At 40.3% G+C, this 22352-nt stretch overlaps 1 protein-coding gene across 1 annotated transcript; it reads right to left on the reverse strand.

Annotated features, from left to right (window-relative positions):
• Positions 1-4075: 4075 nt before the first annotated feature.
• Positions 4076-17088, reverse strand: LOC146656840 (transmembrane channel-like protein 1). Its single transcript, XM_085426854.1, has 21 exons — positions 16934-17088; positions 14855-14878; positions 13931-14405; positions 13653-13841; positions 13469-13559; positions 13300-13381; positions 13021-13127; positions 12825-12923; positions 12589-12731; positions 12358-12502; positions 12066-12260; positions 9415-9594; positions 9189-9341; positions 8504-8632; positions 8322-8389; positions 7936-8175; positions 7730-7855; positions 7528-7606; positions 6921-7047; positions 6828-6857; positions 4076-4269 (listed from the first exon to the last, which is right to left on the reverse strand). Exons 1-21 carry the CDS (start codon positions 17004-17006, stop codon positions 4076-4078), a joined length of 2949 nt encoding a protein of 982 aa, XP_085282980.1. The 5' UTR covers positions 17007-17088.
• Between the last annotated feature and the right edge of the window lie 5264 nt (positions 17089-22352).

The raw sequence follows: 22352 nt of genomic DNA on the forward strand, positions 1-22352 counted from the left end.
CACCCATAATGAGGTGGTGCTGTCACGGTTCTGGGTCAGTATTTTGAGTTTTATTATGTTTGGGTTTTAGTTTGCATCGGGGATTGTTTTCTTGTTCTCTTGTTGTGTTTATGATGATGATTATGATGTTTATTATTAGAGTTCCATGTTTCTGTTTATCTGGGTTTAAGATGCGGGTTTAGTTTCTTATGTCATTTCCTGTCTGTCTCTCGATGTCGAGCCTGCGTGTGATGTTTTATTGTGAAGGTCTGTGTCATATGTGAGTGTGCTCAGTTTACGTTTCCCCTGTCCCGTCAGCTCAGATTCCTCCCAGCTGTGTTGCCCTCCTGTCTCTCATCCCCTGATTACTGGTGTGTGTATTTAAGCCCAGTGTGTTCTTCTGCCTGTTGCCGGTTCGTCTGTGTTCCTCCGTGCCAGTCTGTGTTACTCGGTGTCCTGCTCGTCGTCTGCCTCTCTGCCCTTTGTCGTATGCTCCTAGGGCTGTTATTTTTTAGTTCTCCCAGTTTAGGTGTTTTCAGTTATTTGTTATGCCCCACTGTCTGTTTGCCACTACACCTCTGTTAATAAACTCAACGGCATCTCATCCACTGCATGCATCTTGGGTCCTTCTTCTAACTCCACACGGCTCGCCTCGGCAGCCGTGACAGGTTGCACCATCTTGCTGGAAAAACTCAGGGAACGTGCCAGCTTCAGTGAATAAAGAGGGAAACACATCATCATGTAGCAATTTCAAGTATCCAGTGGCCATGAGGTTTCCATTGATGAAGAATGGACCCACTATCGTTGTACCCCATATACCACACCAAACCATCACTTCTGTTATTCCAACAGTCTTGGAGGGATCGATCCAATGTGGGTTAGCGAGTGCTATGCTGTGGGCTCTTGCTGAAAGAAGCTAGGACAGCCACTGATGTTTCTTCATTAGTGACAGTTTTCTTGCATCCACATTTTGGCAAATCCAACACTAAACCAGTTTCACGAAACTTAGCAAGAAGTTTGCTAACTGTAGCATGGGAGATGGGTGGTCTCGTAGGGTGTCTTGCATTGAAATCTGCTGCAATGACCCGGTTACTGCGTTCACTAGATATCAACACGATTTCGATTCACTCCTCACGTGTTAACCTCTTTGACATGTCAATGGCTGTGAACAAAGAGAAACTTGTAAATAACTCATGAAAGAATAAAGTTACATTGAAACCAAGCACAGCATTGTTTTTCTTGTGATATTACCAATAAGTTTGATGTGTCACATGGTCCTCTTCCTATTGAAAAAACAAAAGTTGCATCCAAAATGGCCGACTTCTAAATGGCCATCATGGTCACCACCCATCGTGAGGAGTTTGCCCCCTCACATATACTAATGTGCCACAAACAGGACTTTAATATCACCAACCATTCACATTTTATTACGGTGTATCCATATAAATGGTTCACCCTGTAGAATAATAAGAGAAGGTGATAGCTGCTGTCATTTCTTCTGTTAAAGTGAAACAAAACTGCAAATAAATTCAGTTTAAATTAACAGGAAGCAGCAATTTTTGATTGGTCAAATTCATTCAGTGTTTTGACAAGTTGTTTGTGATAAAACTGCCTGGAAGAATTCCTCAAACTAACACAGCTGAATGCTGCTAAACATGAGGTTGTCCACTGGACGGACAGACAGATAGAGATAGATAGCCTAGATTTGATACATATGGATAAAACTTAAATCAAGAAATGTTTCACCATTTTGTAAAGGTCTCTGCAAAGCACAATTCTCCACAATTACAGGTATATGTAACCGGGTTCAGGTTCTGCGGCAGCATCTACAAGTAAAGAACTGCCCAAGCTCAAAGTCCAGGCTATCACCCAAAGCAATCATAGAATAGATCATTTAATTAAATGCTCCAAAAGGCACTGATACCAAAAACACAGTCAGCAGGTCCATTTAGTGAAGCTGAAGTGAGCTTCCACTTCCTGTGTAAACATTTCTGTACATATGCTTATTTCTAGTGAAATGCTGCTCATTATCAGGGCCCGACTTTGTTTAAAAGGCTGGTCTCAAGTAGCTCCTTTAAGAAGTGCAGTTTTTGGCACTTGAGCATTGCCTGTGCTTGGTCTCAACAATTTCACATGTTTCTGTGAAGCATGTTGAGTCTTCTGTGAAAACTCAGGCAGGGCTAGAGAGACAACCGTACTGACCTTTGCTCTCAAACCCAAAACTGGACACCCTCCAAGGAATCAAATCAGTGCTTATACTACCACAATGCCTCACTTCTTCCTTCTCTGTTATTAGTGAATAAAAGATGCCCATTGCAATCACCTGACGTTGAGATATCCGGTAATGTGCAACCTGTCATGGCTCAGTTTTCTGCCACATTGAAGAGAGGGACACCAGAAGAGAGGGACACTGGGGGACAGAGCCAAAACACAACTCCAGAAGGAGGGTGAAACAGGGGTCATCAGAGGACTGAAATTACCTGGACAAATAGAGTGTGGGGCAGATTATGACTGAGTCTTGGTGTACAGAGAGGATGCAGATTCTTTATTGCTTATCAAAGTTGCGTCAGCTTTCACTAAATATTGTGATTGACAGCCCCTTGGCTGCCGGTGAAAGAACAAAGCATAGAGACTTACTCAATTCTCAGGATCTCAAATAACTGCAGAATTAATACTTAATGCTTACTCGCCATGAATTGATCATGAGCATCAGTAGAAGTGGATTTGACTGACACTGAAGGTCTGTCGCATTATGAGCTTGCTAGCCTGTTGTCATAAATAATGTAGAAACAACAGTTATTCCTCAGCAGCCACCTGGAAATTGTACAGATCTAAAACTTCATCAAATCAAATCTGCACAAAACTGAGATGAAAGAAGTGTAAATATAGACTGTCATGTTACTAAAGTTCAATTAATGTTAGTTTTGGCTAACGGTGTTACGTCATTGATTTAAATGTCAGGTTGACTGACAGGACTGTTCAGTGTCCAGCAAGTGCAGAGTGCAATTAGCTGTAGGGACACTTGATAAGGCCGCTCATTTATCAGATGATACGAGTCAGATATCTCTCCTACATGATGCGGGTCAAATCTGAATTTTTGGCACAGTTTTGTTCATTTTGCTTTGGCAAAAATTAATAACCTGGCTTCTGATGTGGCACTTAAAACTCATGGATTGTATCATATTTACCACATGTAGATAAAAAATTAGAGTCAAGCTGAGCATCTAGTCCAGCAAGAGGTGAATGATTCATTTAAACCTTGGTAGTTAGGTTAAATGGCCTCCGTGTCTAATGAATTGTTTAATACTTTGGCCCGGTCACAGTTCTAAGAAACTACCAGGCTGGTTACTTTGAAGGCTGAAGAAGTGAAGGAAGACCCCATTATATTTTGGTGTCATAGCACCAGTAAAGGGTTGAGTTTTATTCATATATGTCCAAATGAGGCATTGCTGGATTCCACAGTTCAAGATCATTTCAAAGCAAGACATCTGAAATTGTATTTTTTTAAAAAAGGCTTAAGAGGGTTTTTTTCACAATCTAGTTTTTCCCCACATTCAATATAATCAATCCAGAGGAATACAGTCAAATTTGGCTTAACCTGCAACACAGAAAGTACGGTTTTATCTTGACCGATCAAAAAAAAAAAAGCTAGGTTACTGGACTCTGGAGCCATTCTTAGGAAATACAGATATTTATATTCTTAGAAATACAGATGAAATACAGATATTTGCGGTATTTGAAATTTCCAGGCTAAAAACATGGTTCTACACATCATAGAGAAGTGGACTGTTAACCTTGTTGGAAGTCTGCAGATCCAGAGGGTGCTTTTAGTTGGTTAATAGCTTTAAGACAAGGACTACATGAGAACTTTAATGTAAAATTAAAAAGAAAACAAAGCACTGATTTTGTTAACATATATTTAGTAAACAAAGGAGTGACAGTACAGTTCATCTATCTTTTCATCATATACACAGACTGTAAAGGAGAAAAAAAACGTATTCATAAGAAGCGATTAATGTGCACTAACTACTATCAGTCCAGCATGAATTTCTCAGTAAAGTGCTTTATTTTCCCATATTTGTTTTGTGTTGTTGTGTCAGTGTCTCTGCAGGCTCGGCACCCTGTACATCCTGGGCTCAGTTTGCCGAGCAAAACCAGGCAGGTATCCAGAAGGCCCGTGGTTGCCACGGTCGTGGGTCCTTGAGCCTGAGTCTCTGCTGGACGGCATCTGGCTTCCTCTGCCGCCAACAGGAGGAGGGTTCTGACCGCTGACGTGGATATCTGTATCATCTGCAATCAAAATAAGAGGAATCTATGATTTCAGGTGTGGGGACAAAACAATGACACTGCTAACCGCCATCAACACAGAGTATAATCCAGTGGGGAAAATAACATTTGACAGTTCACACTGTAAACCTTTACTGCTAATATTACGAAGACTAATACTGCTTCTGTGTTCCAGATTAATCTCTATTCTTGAAAAAAAAAATCTCATTAGCTAATTCAGCAAAAGTTGTCATGCTATGTAAAATCTAAATAAAAACAGACTGCAATGATTTGCAAGCTCACTCAACTTTACAAATCATATTTTATTCACAATAGAAGAAAGAAAATATATCATATGTTTAAACTGAGAAGATGTACAATTTTAAGAAAAATACTGACTTATTTTGAATTTATGATAGGAAAATATCTCAGAAGGTTAACATGCAATAGGTCAGTAACATTGATTGGGTTCTTTCTAAGAGTGTCTTGGAGAGGTAGAGTTTCTCAGAAGCAAAGATAAGCAGAGGCTCATCCATCTGCAAAAAACTTGTGTTTCCAAATTTGTCGCATGAAACTGCAAGCACTTTTCATGTGTATCTTTTACTGTTTAGAAGCAACGTCAACCTCTATTATGTATGCAACAGAAAATAGGATAAATGTAGATATATCTATATGTTATATATACTATATAAATAGAGTTATAGTTTGTATTCACATCTACTGACATTATTTTTATCATTATTTTAATATAACACAAGGTTCAGTTAGCTTTGCACAAAAAAATAGAAACCTCCTCCAAAGAGCTGCTTTTCACTTTCTTGGTTTGACTATATTTCAGAGCCAGTACTTTTTTACTTTTACTTGAATAAATTAGTTGAATTAGTACTTCAGTTTTTCTGGAGTATTTTTAACAGTAGTATTTGTACTTCTACTTAAGCACAGAATGTCTGTACTTTTGCCAACACTCCTGAGCACCTACAAATGGACATTAAAGCACATGCAAAGAAGACATGCTGTCTTCTCTGGGTCAACACTCATTCAAAACCAACTGAGCCAAAGTGGAAAACAGCATTATGCTTAGATGAATTGAAATTTCAAACTCTTTTTGGAAAACATGGATGCTATAGCCTCTGCAAAGGCAAGTTTAGACCTTTGAGGGTTCTCCAGCACCCCCAAATTTAGAGCACTGGAAATTCAGAGCACCCCTAAAAGTAACTAAAATAATAATTGTGACGACAGCATATCTTAGTACTCTTCATTCATCCTCATTATCTTCAGATGTTATATTTTCCTAAGTTTTCTATTGACAGAAGTACAGGATAGAATGAAAACAGGTTTAATATCCAGTGTTGTTGATGTCATGATGTTACAGCGCGCTCCTACAGAGGTGTTGATGCTTCAGCAGTGTGGCTTGTCATCAATACACTAAATAAGTCTTAATATTGGTATAAACTGATGTGGATCAGTTTATGTCTTTCATTCACATTTAACTTTTCGGTGACGGCACAAAGACTGAGAGAAGAGGATAGAGAGGGCTGATGACAGCAAAGAGAGAGAGAGAGAGAGCAAAAAGAGGCAGGTCAAAGAGAACATGTGGTCAAATTTATCAAAAATGATAAAGGCGCAACTTCTGTTTTACCCATAGTCAATAATGATAATTTCACAGCTGTGTGTTGTACTGTTGTCCATTGTGGATCCCTTACTTGCTCTTATAATAATTATTATGAGATTATATTTTTGGTATTTTCTAGTTAAGTGTAGAGGGTGGAAAGAGCGAGAGACAAGACAGAGATTCTAAAAAGAGTATATTGGTATGAATGGCAGCATTTTACAGGATTAACTCCACTCTAAACATGGCAGGATGACTCCCACTACATTGATGTGATGGAATACAAATATGTTATCCACTCGTGAAATTGGGGTACATGTTGCTCTGTGCTGAGGTTGCATAACAAAGGGAGTATTTATATGAATTCAAAAACTTTAATATAAAACAACTATTACAGTTTGCTTCATGTACAAGTCTATGGAGTGGCAGGGTGATTTTCCAGTGTCTATACTGAATAATGCTACTTTAAGTGCTTGATGATTTGGTGGACTGCCTCTATGTAATTAGAGACTGACATAATGTTGTGCATGTTTTTCATCTTACTTCTTAAACTCCTTTAATAACTGAGCCTTTGCCGCAGGTTTGATCACTTTAAGGCTCCATTTTAAAATGGGTGGATTAGACTGAAATCTCTGATTATTAACTCTGAATTATTCTGAAACACTACAATAGATCATCCAACTAATTGGGTAACTTGGGGTTGAAAAGGTGAAAAGGGTTGTAAACAGCATAAAAGAAGAGGGGACGTGCCCCTGCCCCAAGGTTTTTGAGATGTGTTGCTGTCATCAAATTCAAAATAAGCTGATATTTTTCTCAAATGGTAAAAAGTAAATAAATACATTTTTTTTTAAATCCAGTATTTGATATTAATATAACACTGATGGTGCTGTTAATATTTCTCTTTCATTTTACAGCATCCCAACTTTTACTTTTATGTTTGTTAATTTCACAACAAAGTCAAATTTCCTAAAACAATAAGATGAATCTTGAAGTTGTGAATTATCTTAAATCATCTTAAATCTTCAGGTTTACCTTCTTTATTAATATTTGAAATCAAAAGACTCACCTTCTTGATCCTGTACTGAAGCATTGTTGTTCCTTTGTTGCTCTTGTGCAGTCTTTCTGGCCTCCTCCAAATCCATTTGAGCTTTCAGTGCTGCTCGTTTGTTCTTCCTCTTGTTCTCCTCATTTTGCTTAAAAAAAATCACCAAGAGACAAAAACAAAACAAAAACAAAAGATACCCACACGTGTTATTTTTCAGATCACTCAGAGCAAGCACGTACATTTACCCAGCATCTCTTCTGCAGATTTGTTATTGGTGGAACCTGTAGTGGGTTTTTGGATAGATCTGAACTGTCAGGCTTTGCTGCTCTCTGCTGGAGAGATAACACTAATACAATTGCGTGACAGCAGTCATGCATCACAGTGGCCTCGGGCGGTCTCTTTGTGAACTTCAGTGCTGTTTGAAAGCATACCAACTGCTAAAATTAACTATGAAAACAAACCTAGAGAACATCCAACTTAGATACATGAAATTTCTTGGGATATTTTTTACTCTCAAAACTCGTCACTTGATTCTGAATGCTATTCAGGTGCAATTTCTGGTCAGAGAAACCACAAAACAGCTACAGCAGTACGTGCTACATTAGAGGAAAAGCAAAACTGAAATTACCATTTGTAGCTTTTTCTTCAGCTCCACATTTGCTTCTCTGTAGCTTTTGGATGTAGATTGCAAGTAATAAATGGCCAGTCTGAAAGATAAAATAACACATGATTACCACCAAAGTTCTTACCACTTTAACACTGAAAGAAAATGATGACAGCATTGTGAAATATACTTATTTATGGATTTACATAGTCTGCTGTTAACTCACACCATAAGAAGTATGAAGGGTAGCACCAATCCAGGGTTAGAGGCATAGCTGAAAACTTTGCTAAACCATGGAGGAAAGTCAGACTCCAGAGTCTCGTGGATCACATCAAACATGCGGTTCTTACCACTGTCAAAAAGATGGTAGTGGTTATAAAAACCCAAGTCATTTTTATTTTAAAGCTAGATACCCTGAACTAGTGTCATTACCTGAAAGGTCCACAGTCAAATGAAGGGGGAATGGAGACAATGGTGTAGATGGCAGGCAGTGTGGACAGAAAGAGGATGACCAGCAACATGGCCATGTAGAAGTTGTTGGAACCAGAGGCTTTGAAGACCCTTTCTTGTGGCACATTACAGCACATAACAGCCCAGCACTGCAGGTACATGGAGACATGGAGCCGGATGACGTTTAAGGCAGGCAGACAGGGCGCATAGAAGGAACCCATCCTGAAAGCAAAGATTAGAAAAAGCAGGACAGATGCTGAGCTAGTAAGAGGCTTTTATCAATATGAAAACCATGATGAACCTAGCTGAAAGTAAAACACCATCCTGAAATAAGAATCTTCTGAGTGAAACAATTGCTGCTTTCCTACCATATCATTCCTTGATTGAAGATCAGGCCCAAAACGTTCCCACTGACGTCAAACTCAGAGTAGGATGGCTTTTACAAATGAGAAATTAAAGGCAACTATTACTTTTGCCACACTTTTTTTTTCTCCAAAGAGTGACATTTTTAAATTCGAGTAACAAATAAGTGATAGAAAAGATGACTCACAAAGCCAGCCTCTAGGTCCCAACACCAGCAGTAGTTGAGAAAACGAACAAGAACTGCTCTCAGGAAATCACCAATCAGCAGTGTGATGTAAGTTGTCATTGTGTCAGATATGATCAAGCGAACAAACTCCTACAAATTAAGAAATCATTTAGCATTAATTTCTTGTCAACATCAAAATTAACATCATCACCCACTCTGAAAACAACAGTTTTATTTCAACATAAAAGCCCCTGAACATTTGTAATGTTTATCGCTTTTAACAATAAGATCAGAGTATGTTTCCTTAGTTAATGCAACAGAAATCCATTAATACAAAGTTAACTAAAGTACAAACTGCAACTACAATGTTTACTTTGATTTTCAACTAAAGCATTATAATAATGGGGGAAATAATTATTTGAATTTGTAAGTTAGTTCATTGCAGCTCAGAAGTATTAATTTATTTGCATGTCATTGAGTGAAATAATGATTTGACCTCCAAACAAAACATGGCTAAATACTTCATGGCCTCGTCCAGTGGCCCCTCATTGCAGTTAAATTATTTTACCCACTATATTCATGTGATTGTTTCATATTGTCATTAATTTTATCATTTCCTTATTTATTGGTATCCACAGCCTAATGCCATAACAACAATTACATCACTTAGTTACATAATAGTACAGACGCACACATGCACACTGACCTGGCCTACCATTGTCTCCCAGCAAGGCCCTCTGGGCACATCAGCAGGGTGGATTGTGACGGGTGGAGCAGTACTGTTTTCTAAAACGGTGCCATTGTAAAGACTGGCCTCCCACATGGTTATATTAAACTTCACTACCTTTTCCTCTTTCCTCTGAGACAAACACTTTGGATTAATCATCCTATAAAATTACAATCTCATAAATCGATACACAATGACTTCTCACTTTAAGGTTGATCTCATCCATGAGTGCAATAATGAAGGTGTAGAGATTTCCCAAGAAGAGGGCAAAGATGCGACCGAGCTGCCACTGCAGGGCAACCCGCGGGTGGTAGTTCTCCAGGGTGCTGATTACATCAAACAGCATCGGACAGAACATCCCCAGTAATGACATGACCATGTTCACCTGAGAAATACATCAGAAAACTAATGTAATTACTCTGAGGACAACTTGGGAGTGCATGGGTTTTTTATTTAGTGTGTAACTTTGTATAACGCCTTACAAAAATGACATTTGATGCAACTGAATAGCTGGTGGCTGTGATCGCTGTAAATCTGGGCAGAATATTACCATTGACATGAACGGTGTGCACTCCTGTGAAAACTAAGTACATGCCATGATTGCAGAGTTGTAGCTCATAGGCAGGTCTTTAGCTTTCAGTATTTATTCAGTATTTATTTTCAGTATTTATTTATTTATTGTCATTGTCAAGAACAATGAAATTGCGTTTGGGGCTTCCATACAACCCCAAAAAAAGAAGAAAATAATAAATAAATACCCCTTAAAACCCAAGTGTACATATTTAACCCAGTGTGACTCCAATGCAATAAGACAATCCTTAGCAATAATGTTCGTAGAAATTCAGACAAAGACCTGAGAAACATGACAAAATACAACAATGCAACCCATTCAATATTATTGTACTGTGAGATATGATATCAGATATGATAGTTATCTATTTAAGAAAGAGGGGTGGGGGGCAGGAGGGGGAAGAGAATAAAGATATGATGCACCAATGCAGACCAGTTCATTGCTATTAAGAAGTTGGATATGGTTATTGTCCGTGAGAGGGGGGCAGAGAGTTCAGGAGCCTCACAGCCTGTGGATACAGGCTGTTGGCCAGTCTGGATGTTCTGGCCTGTATAGACCTGTACCTTCTCCCTGAGGGCAGCAGATGGAAAAGGTGGCGCGCAGGGTGATGTTGGTCCCGCAGGATACTGTGCACCCTCCTCAGACAGCGAGTGGGGAAGATATTACTGATCTCTGGCAGACTTGTTCCAATAATTCTGCCAGCTTCTTTCACCACCCGCTGGAGTGCTTGCTGATCGGCCTTGGTGCAGCTGGGGAACCACACTAGAAATCCATACGTCAGAACGCTGCTGATGGCACAGTTGTAGAAGTTCAACATCAGAGATCTGGGAATGTGTGCGCTCCGCAGTCTCCTCAGGTAGTAGAGGCGCTGTTGGGCCTTCCGTACAACTGAGGTGATATGGTTGCCCCAGGACAGGTCCTCGGTCACAGTTACCCCCAAGAATTTAAAACTGCTCACCCTCTCCACCGCCTCACTGCCAATGAAGAGAGGCAGATGGTTGTTATGGCCCCTCTTCCGGAAATCTACAATGATCTCCTTGGTCTTTTTGGTGTTTAAGACCAAGTTATTGTCGTGGCACCATGACTCTAGTTGTTGCACCTCTGTCCTATAGTTTGTCTCATCATTGTTGGATATAAGTCCGAGCACTGTAGTGTCATCTGCAAACTTAACAATGAGATTGGACGCGCAGGAGGAGATTTTCAGACAGATGTCCTTTGATGAACATTTGACTCTAGAATACTTTAGTATGCATTTATTCAGTTCAATATCTGCAAGGTCCTAGTTCCTGTGGCTGTGAAATAACCCTAAATCATCAGCCCTCCACTACCATGCTTAATAGTTGGTATGAGGCAGTTTTGCTGATATTCTGTGTTTGGGTTTTACTGTGTTTTTCACAAACATGGTGCTAATGGCGAAACATCTCCACTTTGGTCTTGTCAGTTCAGAGGACATTGGTCCAGATGTCTTGTGGTTTTTTCAGGTGAAATTTACAAACGTAAACTGTGTTGCTGTCTTCAACATGGTCTACATAAAGTCTTGTGAAAACTTTATTTTTCACATGACTCAAAATGTCAGTTTAAAATTTCTTCCTCAGTGTAATTCACAGAGCAAACTGAGAATATTTTAACAACTCACCTCAAACAGCTTTATGTAGAACACGTGGTATGTGCTACAGCTAACGAACTTCAACATTTAGATCTGGGTCTAGGTGAGTTTGCTCAGGTATGGAACTTGTTACTTATCTGCTTCATCATCAGCCAATATTTAAGAAACATCTCCAACATCCAGTCAGATTACGCGTTTCTCCTGACTGCTAAGCAGGCTTCTTTATGCTCTCCTGTAAACTTTAAAGTCTAACGCCTTTATTTCGATGCTTTCCAGTGTCCCCCAGTTCCCATAGAGAAGTTCACTTCTCAGATTTACTTACCCGTCACAGTCAAACTGGTCCATTCCTCCAGAAATACTCACAGCACTCTCACCTGCTCTCACCTTGTGTAAAGAATCTTATCTGGACTCACCCACCACACCCCCTCTCCAAATGACCTGATCACTTTCCCAAAATGCTCCTTAGTGACTATGTTAAACTATAAAACTCCTTTCTTTGGGTTTGGATTGCACTTTTTATTGTCACTATTTTGGCCTTGGACAAGAACTGCAGGACAAATTCTAAATATTATTTAATTAAACCTCAGCAAGTTTTGCTTGCAGCCAAAATTATTCATAAACTTCCTTTTGTAAATGTTATTTCTCATTAATTCCCCCTCTCTCTTTCTCTCATGTCTACCTCATTCCTTTCCCACCACGTGTGATTCTCCAGTCCATCTAAGGCAAATTTCTGAGAACGCCGCACTACAAAGTAGATGAGGTATCCACTTCCTGCTAAGCAGCACAAGACCAGGAAGTTGGCCAGCACACGCAAGAATCGAGTCAGATGGATGTTGTCATCCTTGTGGCTCTCTTGCTCCTCTAAGATTGCCTCCTATAGTGGTAGAAGAAGTGGTAGAGTGTAATGTACTGTATGATACTTGGCTTGCATTAATCAGCATACTGGAAAGCAGACAGTGAGCTGCACTAACCTTGAAGCTGGTGGTGATGGAAGCAAACTTATTGTCTGCTGTTTCAGCATTTCCTATCAGGTAGTCCCAGCTGGTGAACATTTTCCAGCTGAAATTGAAGCTGTTATCATCGCCGACCCCTGATTCATTTGCATTACGTGCCATCCTTTAATTTAAAAGTAAGTACATGATTCACTAAAACACTGTGGATAGAATAGATTTGTCTTTTGTATATAGACATAGCAAACATACGTTCTGATGACCACCATGTAGCTATAGGCCACTGTACAGACACCAACCAGGAAGTAAGACAGAGGCATGCGAAACTTGAGCCAGCCCACCGTACGTTGATTGTTGTAGTAGCCATAGAAGAGGACTGAGTACTGTGCGTAACCCTGTGGATACAATACTTTAATTGGGGGTGACTATTTATTACTACATCAGAGGAGAAATTGCCAACAAAGACAAATAAAATAATACCCACTGACCCCAAAGTCCCAAAGAACAGCAAAGTCCATCGCACTGGCCTCCTCAGCTCTGGGGACAGTCTTTCTTGGCATGCTCCCATAAGGTCGCCCCATTAATGCCTGTAAGCAAAATGCACAGAGAAGGATTACATCGTTTTTGGGGGGAAATGCAAAAGACATAATTCAGGTGCGGTGCATGAAAAAAAAGACAGCATACCTCCGGTACCATAACCAGGCCAAAGGTCAGACCAAACAAGATCATATTGATGCCATACATCCACCTCAGAAAGATAAAGTATGAGGCAACTGAGGAGCCAAAATGACCTGCAGAGCAGAGTACAAAATAACATATGAACAAATGAATATGTGCATCTGCTATAAAACCACAATGTAAGCTATCCTGCTTCTCACAGAAAAGATAAGGCCTTGGAAATTAGAAATGATATATGCGACTATTGAGCAGCCCTTTGTATTTAAAAAATAAAAGCACACCTACTTTCAATCTCCTTTATTTTCATCTCCCATGGGATGCATGCAGTTTTGAAGTTTTCAAAGTCCCGTTGGAATTTCATCCATTTCTAATGATATGAATAATTTTTTTAATGAATCGTGTATTTGTTTATGTTATTTAATGATTACATAAAGAAGTAAAAGTAAGTCCTCACCTTGGTCATCAGGACTTTGTATGCATAGAGCTTCCTGCCTTTTCCCTTTCCCAAGGCACCTTCATATTTTTCCACAAACTCCTGAGACTCCCTGAAATAAAAAAGCAAATATTAGAGTTCAAAATACTTCTGGTATTTTGAATTACAGCAGAACAAATCAGAATGATTTATCCATATGAAGTACCTTAAAGTGACAAGTTTCTTTTTCATTGGCCAGGGTTTTCCCCTTAGACTTTGGATCAGTTTCTTCCTCTCATCCACTGCCTCCTTCAGCTTCTCCAGCTCCTCTGGAGAGAGACACTCCGGCCTCACCACATCCGTGTCATTGTCCTCTTCTTCATCATCATCCTCTTCGCTTGTCTCTGGCTCTGAACTGAAGCATTAATGTCTTTTAGGGCCCTTTTTTTGTCTAACTGACAGAGTTTTCCATAGATAAGGTGAAATTATAAGATGATACACTACCTTGTTTCAGCCTTCTTGTGCTTTTTTTTTTTTTTTATGTCCCGGGCTTTTTCCTTTACCAGCTGTTTACCTCCATCTTCTTTCTTCTCTCCCTTTTTGGTACTTCCCTGTTTCTTTTTTCCCTTATCAACATTTTCATCAACTTCTCGCACTTCCTCCTTCTCCATTCTGCGTGTTTTTTCATTTCTGATATCCTTTCTTGCTTTTGTTCCCTTGCCACCTGTCAGTTGAGCTTCTTCCTCTTCGTTGTTCTCTCTTCTGCTTGTTTCTTGTTTACTCTTAGCTCTTTTTCGCTTGCTTCTTTCTCTTTTCTCAGATACGGCCTGTAAATCCTCTTCCCCTTCTCCCGCTCTTGTTCCTCCTTTTCTTCTCTCATTTCTCCTCTTCTTTTTCTGCCTGTCACCATCTCTTCTTTTTGTTCTGTGTGTTTTACTCTCATGTTCCTCTTGCAAGGACAAATCTGCATCTTGTTCACCTGCAGTTGACATTTAAACATTACTTTTTGTTAACTTCTTACTATTTATACTCACATAACACTGTCAATCTGTCAGTACTGTTGCTTTCTTTTCACTGCGATGCTCACAGAAAGTTATCTTTTGATACTGTGAAGTTGGCTCGTGCTAAATTAAATAGTTTCCTTTCCTCTCTCATGCTATCACATGTTTTAAGGCATGATAGTACTGTGATGACTGAGGAAAATCAAAAGAACTTCAAATGATTTTCAAAGTGTGTTGGTGGCAACAGTAGTGGAGCATCTGTGTGAAGAAACGAAACACGAGCATGGAATTATTTTTCTGCCAAAAGTCAAACATAAATAAAGTCTAATAAAGTTTTTTTGTTTTGTTTTGTTTTTTCTAGTAATTTTGCTTATTTAAAGTATTTTTAATAAACAAGCTGAAGACTAACCTTCATCTGCATAAGTACCTGCAAAATCCAGTCCAGTGTGAACAATGGGAGACAGATATTTTATCAATGAAAATTAATTAAAGAATTGAGTATACCTTGTTTTTTTCATCTTAGCCATAATAACTGCATTTGCCTCATAATCGTTTTATCTTATGCTTCATTTTTAAATTCGATAATCTGTGGTATCATGTCTTTTAAAAATTATGTTCTCACACAAACTAAACTTTGTTTTAATCATCAGGGCAAGTTTGATATGAGCACACTACAAATAGATGAGTGTTCATCACATTGGAACCCATTAAGTCTTTGCAATTTTCATGACCTTGAGGCTCCCCTCTATTTTCTGTTACCAGAGTCCCAGCTTAATACAGTCAGTGGCTACTTCATTAGTTACACTTGTTCAGCTGTCTTTTAAAATCAATATTTAATCAGCAAATCATATGGCACCAACTCAATGCATTTAGACGCATAGACGAGGTCAAGATGACCTGCTGAAGCTTAAACTGAGCATCAGAATGGGGAAGAAAGCTGCTCTAAGTGACTTTGAATGTGTCATCGTCATTGGTGCCAGATGGTCTGAGTGTTTCAGAGATGCTTTAGTGTTTACAGAGAATGGTTTGAAAATGTCCAGTGAGCAGCAGTTCTCAAGGCTTTTTCTCCGGGTGATTTCTGCTGTGATGTTTGGATTGTAGAGTCAAAATTTCTGATTCCAGTAGGATAAGTTTCCATAAAATGTCCATTGAGTATATATGAATTTAAAAATTAAGACTGTAGTTTAGTTGTATGGGAGCATATTTGTAGCAAAGAATGTGCCTTTTAAAGTGATGCCTTTAATTTAAGGGTCCACAGAAAAGACAAACTTAGGTCTTAGACAACTTTTTTAAGTTACTCAGCATGAGTGATGATCATAATTAGATTACTGGAAAGTTTAAGATCTCCTGGTTAAAAACTGACAAATGTGTGTCATTATTGATCATGTTAAGTCCTAATTGATACAGTATAATGATGTTTTAAAGTGCAGATTTAGTATAAAGTACATATTGCAAACACAGAAACTACAAAAATAATAAGAAAGGAAAGATTTGCTGAAAGCAAGACATGTAGGCTTCCTGCTATTTCACAGACCAGATGTTGTTTTAAGAGCTTTTTTAGGTTTGCAGCGAGATGAGTAGTATTAATTCTTTCTCTTTCTGAATATTGTATTCCATGATATAAAACATTTTTAACATTATCGTGCTGTGTTTTTCCTGCAACTTTACATTTGTTATTTTTAAGATAAATACATCTGACTTCTCTACAACATAACTAAACCTTTTAGATAACCTCTTTATAAATCCAGCCCTTCTGTTTTTGTTTTTTTTTTCACATCTCCAATACCACAGTGAACCCTTTCACTGGTGGAGCTTAACCTACCTCATTATGCACCTCGAACTATTGTGCACTAAAGGGGGATGAAGAGGAAAACAAAGAGGACCACTGACAGACTGAACAGATATTTATGTAGTCGGCCTTTTGATGTGTGTCCTTAGTGTAACCGGAGTGGCCATCACATGGGTCATTATGGCTGGGTGCAGCAGAAGGGCACAAAAGAGGCAAACAATGGCTTAATGAAGGGAGACGGGATGACTAAGCCCACAAGGATGGGGGAGACAGCCAAGGGCAAGAGGCCAGCTCCCAAATATGCAGCAAAGTGAACAGGAGGCAAGAACTGGGTGATTAAACATCTTTGTGCTGGGCAATAGCTGGCGTTTTAATGATTTTATTAATTAGAGGCAGACATCAAGTAACTGTACTTCATCTTACTGAACATTAACCTCAATAAATTAGGATGTTTTGTCAGAAAAATACACTCAAATCAGTTATCATAGCTACAACTACCACAAAGACCAAAAGCTCTTCCTCTATTTAACTAATGAGTATTTACCAATATCAACATTTTCCCTAATAAACATGTTGATATTTGTGTAGAAATTAGATTTTTTTTTCCAGTAAAGGCCTGTAAATCTAATCGACTTGTATCATCCCAGCCACAAAGAATTAATGTGTTGCCGTCATAAAAACTCTGAAGAATATGTAAAAGCATGCTAATGGGCTTACTGTCATTCTCAGAGGTGATCAGACTGTCCCGAGGCATCTTCCTCTCATGGTCCTGGAAGAATTTCTCCACCATCCAGAGGTCATGTAAGCTAGAAAAAGAGTAAAGCTACAGTGTTTCAGTGGTCTTACGCTGGTCTCCCTCCTTTTACATCTTCTGCATCTCAGGTGAGGATGCAACTTATCCAAATGTGTGTGGGGGTGGGGGTGAGTGTTTAGGGCTGGTACATGATGAGTAATTCGCATGAGAAGTTTACTTTTTCCTCGCCACCCACTGACCCGAAACAGGGACATTGATAGCCTGGAAACCCTAGAGCCACACAATTTCACTAGCAATCAATTATTCAAAACAGTTATGACTTTCTTTATGTGGCTGTGTGTGAATGTTTATGAGCGAGTGTGTACTTGTAACTATGCAGGTGGAAAGACCAAAGCAGAGGGGGTTAATTGAGCAGCCAGCCAAAGTGAAGGTCAGTACTGTTTGACATATGGCTTTGTGTAATTTCATTGTGATTGAGTTGCTGGGGTTCAGTGAGAAATGGAAAAGTGACGTTTAAAAAGTTGCATTCACCTTACAATACCTGAAATACCTAAAAATACTACCAATACCAATATCTATCAGTGTCCTGAAAGCATTCAATCCATCCATCCATTTTCTACCACTTACCTGTGTTTATGTCGTGGAGGCAGCTTCAGCAGAGAAGCCCAGACTTGCCTCACCCCAGCCACCTTTTTCACCTCATCTGGGAGGACGATGAGTCATTCTCAAGCCAGCTGAGAGATAAAATTTCTCAAGTGAGTCCGAGGGCTGCCCCAGGACATCTTCCCAGTACGACAAAAAACCTTGCCCAGGAGGTATCCTAGCCAGATGCCTGAACCACCTACTCTCTACTCCAAGTCCCTGTCAGATAACTGAGCTCCTAATTCTATCTCTAAAGAAGAACCAAGCCACCTATTGAAGGAAACTAATTTCAACCACTTTTAGCAGCACTTTGAAGTGCATGTCTCTCTTTTCACGCTCCACTCTCCCCTCACTCATGGACAATACCCAGACATACTCAATTGGTGATTTCAATTTCTGTCACTGTAGACTGGATGGGCAAACTTCAAAGCACCTTTAAATATCCTCAAGACGATAAAGACCTGGTCCAGTGTTCCTCATCCAGGGCGCAAACCGAATTGCTCCTCCTGAGTCTCCCCTGCAGTACCTTGGGTACCTTGGTATCGACTTCCTTGGAAAAAATGATGAGTGTGAGCCCCCTATATTTGGGGGTCCCACTCTGGTCCCCCAGGGCAACAATCACCCCATTCTCCCAATCCAGAATCACCACCTCAGTTCATCAGGCAATGTTGCAGAGACGTGAGTCTTGTCTTGCAAGTCTTGTTCCTTTGTCTTACTGAATTCCTCATGCACCTGAATTTTCACCCCAGCTACGACTAAAGGTGCACTCCACTGGTGGTGCCAGTACCTGTCAGCTGCCCCTGGGGTTCAATAAGCCCAATAAGCCTGACAGCTCCCTTCACCTCCGATGTCCGCAGTCTGGTTGTGGGATTACCGCCACTACCTAAACCAACTCCAGAGTGGAACAGAATTCAGCCCCTCTACAGGAAACTGGTTCCAGAGCCCAAGCTTTACACTGAGGTGAGGACAGTTATATTTAGCCACTATTTCTCAACCTCATGCACCAGCTCCGGATCCTTGCCCACCCGAGAAGTAAACTGGACCCTTGATTCAAGGAGGGTAAAGGGTTCCGATTTTCTTTATTTACATACCCAGCAGTTCAATGAAACTGTTTTCCCACACACTTTCTTCAACATATATCCCCGTCATTTCTGAATAAATAGTAATATGTGCCACGTAGTATGTGTTTGAAATAAATAAATTTGGATTTAATTGTGTTTTGATGCAAACTGTTGAAGAACATACTGTAAAAGTGGTCTTGTCTGACTCCAGTATGTCTGGTTTTGAGCCTAATTCAGAGCCATTAAGTCTGTTTTGAGTCTGCTCTGTGGCTACACAAAAGTATGAATGTTTTTAAAACTTACATTTGAGCTTAAATATCCTTTTTTTTGTTGGTTGGTTAGTTAGACCTTAGTTTCTTCTTTGGATTTAGAGAGAAGGTGAAAATATTTACATTTTAGAAAGTGGCTCATACACAACAAACCATGTGATCATTAAATCAGATGTAGAAAGAGTTTTTTTTCAGTTAAAGAAATCACATTAATATATAATAACAACAGAATAAATGATGGATATTAGACTCAGACGATTAAAAGAATTGGATGAACTTATAGCTCATAAAAATGTAACTCTTAGATACGGAGAGATGAAATCAAGGTTAAAGAACCTGTAGAGGGTGGTGTTGCTCTACACTGAGTCCAAAGTGGATTCCAAACAACAGGAAGAGACAGGATGACACATCAACCTTCTTAAAGTTATGTTTTATAGTCACGTGACTTGTTTTCTGCATGACTGTCTGTAACCTTGTGCAGGAAAGCCCAGAGTTTCAGAGACATGACACCATGTTTGTGTGCATGTGTACAAGAAAAAAATGGGAAGGGTATCGGCTTTCTAAAGCTAAAGTGAGATGCAGCTATGAGAGTGTCAGTGAAGTGGCAAGATGAGGAAGGTTGACAAGGCTACTAGAGCAGAGAGTGACGTTTTTTTTTTAAAAAAAAAAAAAAGCAAAATTTGTATTCTGCTGCTTTGTAGCCAGAGGTTTTTGCCACACAAGGCTCCAAACAAATGAACCGACAGTCTAAACCTGTGTTACATGAGACCTCTTGGATGATGTGGCCAAAAGCTTGGCAGCAGAATTTGGACAAAGCATTGCCAAGGCAGAGGACAGGGTATTGCAAATTTGGAGTAAAACTTGTCTAAAACAGGCCTCTATTGTAAATGAGACATTGAGTCTCAATGGAATTGCCTGTATAAGAATAGGTTAAACAATACAATAAAAACAAAGTTATCTCACCTGAGTGTGAATATAGCAATATCCCTTTCCTGGCAATCTTAAAGACATAAAGACCTGGATGGCCGCTAACTTTCTGCTTCTTAATTCAGATAAAACTGAGGTTATTGTACTCGGCCCTGAAAAGCCTAGAAATATGGTATCTAACCAGATTCTTACTCTGGATGGCATTACCTTGGCCTCCAGTAACACTGTGAGGAACCTTGGAGTCATTTTTGACCAGGACATGTCCTTCAATGCACATATTAAACAAATATGTAAGACTGCGTTCTTCCATTTGTGCAACATCTCTAAAATTAGAAATATCATGTCTCAGAGTGACGCTGAAAAACTAGTTCATGCATTTATTACTTCCAGGCTGGACTAATGTAATTCATTATTATCAGGATGTCCAAAAACTCACTGAAAAGCCTTCAGCTAATCCAAAATGCTGCAGCAAGAGTACTGACAGGGACTAGAAAGAGAGAGCAGATTTCTCCTGTTTTGGCTTCCCTTCATTGGCTTCCTGTTAAATCCAGAATTGAATTCAAAATCCTGCTCCTCACATACAAGGTCTTAAATAATCAGGCCCCATCTTATCTCAATGACCTTGTAGTACCATATCGCCCTATTAGAGCACTTCGCTCAGACCTACCATTTATCAGTTCAAACATCCAACGACATGAATGCTTTAAAAGCATCAACATCAGCTCTTCTCTGACAGCATGGTGGGAGTTTCTAAAATTGACGGCGTCTTCATTAATCCCATGCAAACGTACACCTATCTGGAACAACCCTGACATATTACAAAACAATAATATGATAAACTTTTCAGATTGGAGTGGTAAAGGAATCAAATATTTAGAACATATACTAGAAGGAACAGAATTTATTTCATTTGATGGACTAGTTACACAATATGGGATCAACAAGAAAAGATTTTTAGAATATCAACAAATTAAATCCATAGTAAAAAAGAAATTTAAACCGGATCAAGTTGAACTACAAACACCACCAAGTGTGGTTCAATTTCTTACTCTTAAAACCCCCAAATTACTATCCAAAATATACAGAATGCTTTCTAAAACAGATGAATCAATATCACTTCCTATTGCAAAATGGGAAGCGGATTTATCAGTTAACTTAGACCTAAACTTCTGGTCTCAGATTTGCTTAAAAACCTTTCATCTAATTAGAAATCCCAGTCTTCAATTAATTCAATACAAAATATTACATAGAGTGCACTATACAGGTCATCGGATGTTCAAGATGGGCTTTACGTCTACCAACAACTGCTCACACTGCCAAACCAATTCACCGGACAATTATATCCACGCTCTTTGGTTCTGTCCACCAGTTCAGAAGTTTTGGCGCGAGATATGTGAAGACTTATCGAAGTGTCTGAAATGTAACATTCCAACTTCCCCCTTAGTGTGCTTGTTGGGCAGCTTAGATAATGTCACTTCAGAAAAGAATATCGCCCATATGGTTTTCACTGCCCTATGCATAGCCAAGAAAACAGTCCTCATGAACTGGAAAAATAAAAATAATCTTAATTCTAACCAATATAGAAATTATCTATTAGATTACATTAGTCTTGATACAGCCTCTGCCACCACATCAGATCAATTGCTCTGGGCTCCTTTGATCAGCTCCATCACCTAGTGGGGGTGGGGGGTCATAGTTTGGTCCCGCCTTCACTGTTGTGATTGGTGTGGGGGTAGGGACAGGCTTAGGGCGTCGGGGGGTTCCCCGGAGGCATCTTCCTTGGGGGGCTCAACCCGGGGTAGCGGTCATGTCCGGTTAGGGGCTCTGTTGGCTCTCAGGTGACTGTTTCCTCGCAGCTGCGTGCAGCGGGGCTAGGGGAGGGTCTGTGCTGACGGACGTGGGTTACTGACCTGGTAGCCTGGCTGCCCCTGGGTGGGTCCGGGATGGGCGTGAGGTTCTGGGGGCGCTCCGTCTCTGGGCTGGGACCCGGACCGGGCCTCGGGGGCTTGGGTCCTGGTTGGTGTGTTGCCGGGGTTGTGGGCGGGTGGGTGCATGGGGGCCCAGCCCTGGAGCAGGGTGCCGCCGGTGCATCGAGCCACCTGGGGGGCTCTTCAACTGGTGGGGGAGATTGTCACATCTTGCAGGAGCTTTCCTCTCCTCAGGAGCTCCCTCTGCAGGAGGGGGAGATACAGGAGAGGTGGAGGAAGATCTCAGCCTGGGTGTTTATTGTCTTATGTAGTCTGGAAGATGAGTGGATGGTGGGGTGGGTGCAGTTTTCTCTGTGGTGCGGTTGGGTGGACTGTCCCGGGCTCTGTGGGGCCGGGAGGCGCTGCTGCACTGGGCCCCGGTCTGGATGGGCCTGGGCCCCCTTTCCCTGGCGGGTCGCGGAGTATGGGGGTGCCTACTGGGGTCAGCGGGGGAGCTGGCCCCAGGGAGGGGTCACTTGCCCCTCCCTTCCTTCCCTCCCCATCTCCAGCTGCCTC

Source organism: Rhamphochromis longiceps, linkage group LG12 (assembly GCF_057381845.1).
Source record: "Rhamphochromis longiceps isolate RC_006_pf linkage group LG12, R_longiceps_female_GT1.1, whole genome shotgun sequence".
Classification (NCBI taxonomy): domain Eukaryota; kingdom Metazoa; phylum Chordata; class Actinopteri; order Cichliformes; family Cichlidae; genus Rhamphochromis; species Rhamphochromis longiceps.

Excerpts from the sequence above, each read along its gene's own strand:
- LOC146656840 (XM_085426854.1), bottom strand. The coding sequence starts at position 17,006 with ATGGTGGAGAAATTCTTCCAGGACCATGAGAGGAAGATGCCTCGGGAC. Across the intron at positions 13,382-13,468 it reads ACAAAGTCCTGATGACCAAG|AAATGGATGAAATTCCAACG; the intron begins GTGAGGACTTAC and ends TCATATCATTAG. Across the intron at positions 8,390-8,503 it reads GGGACCTAGAGGCTGGCTTT|CCATCCTACTCTGAGTTTGA; the intron begins GTGAGTCATCTT and ends CATTTGTAAAAG.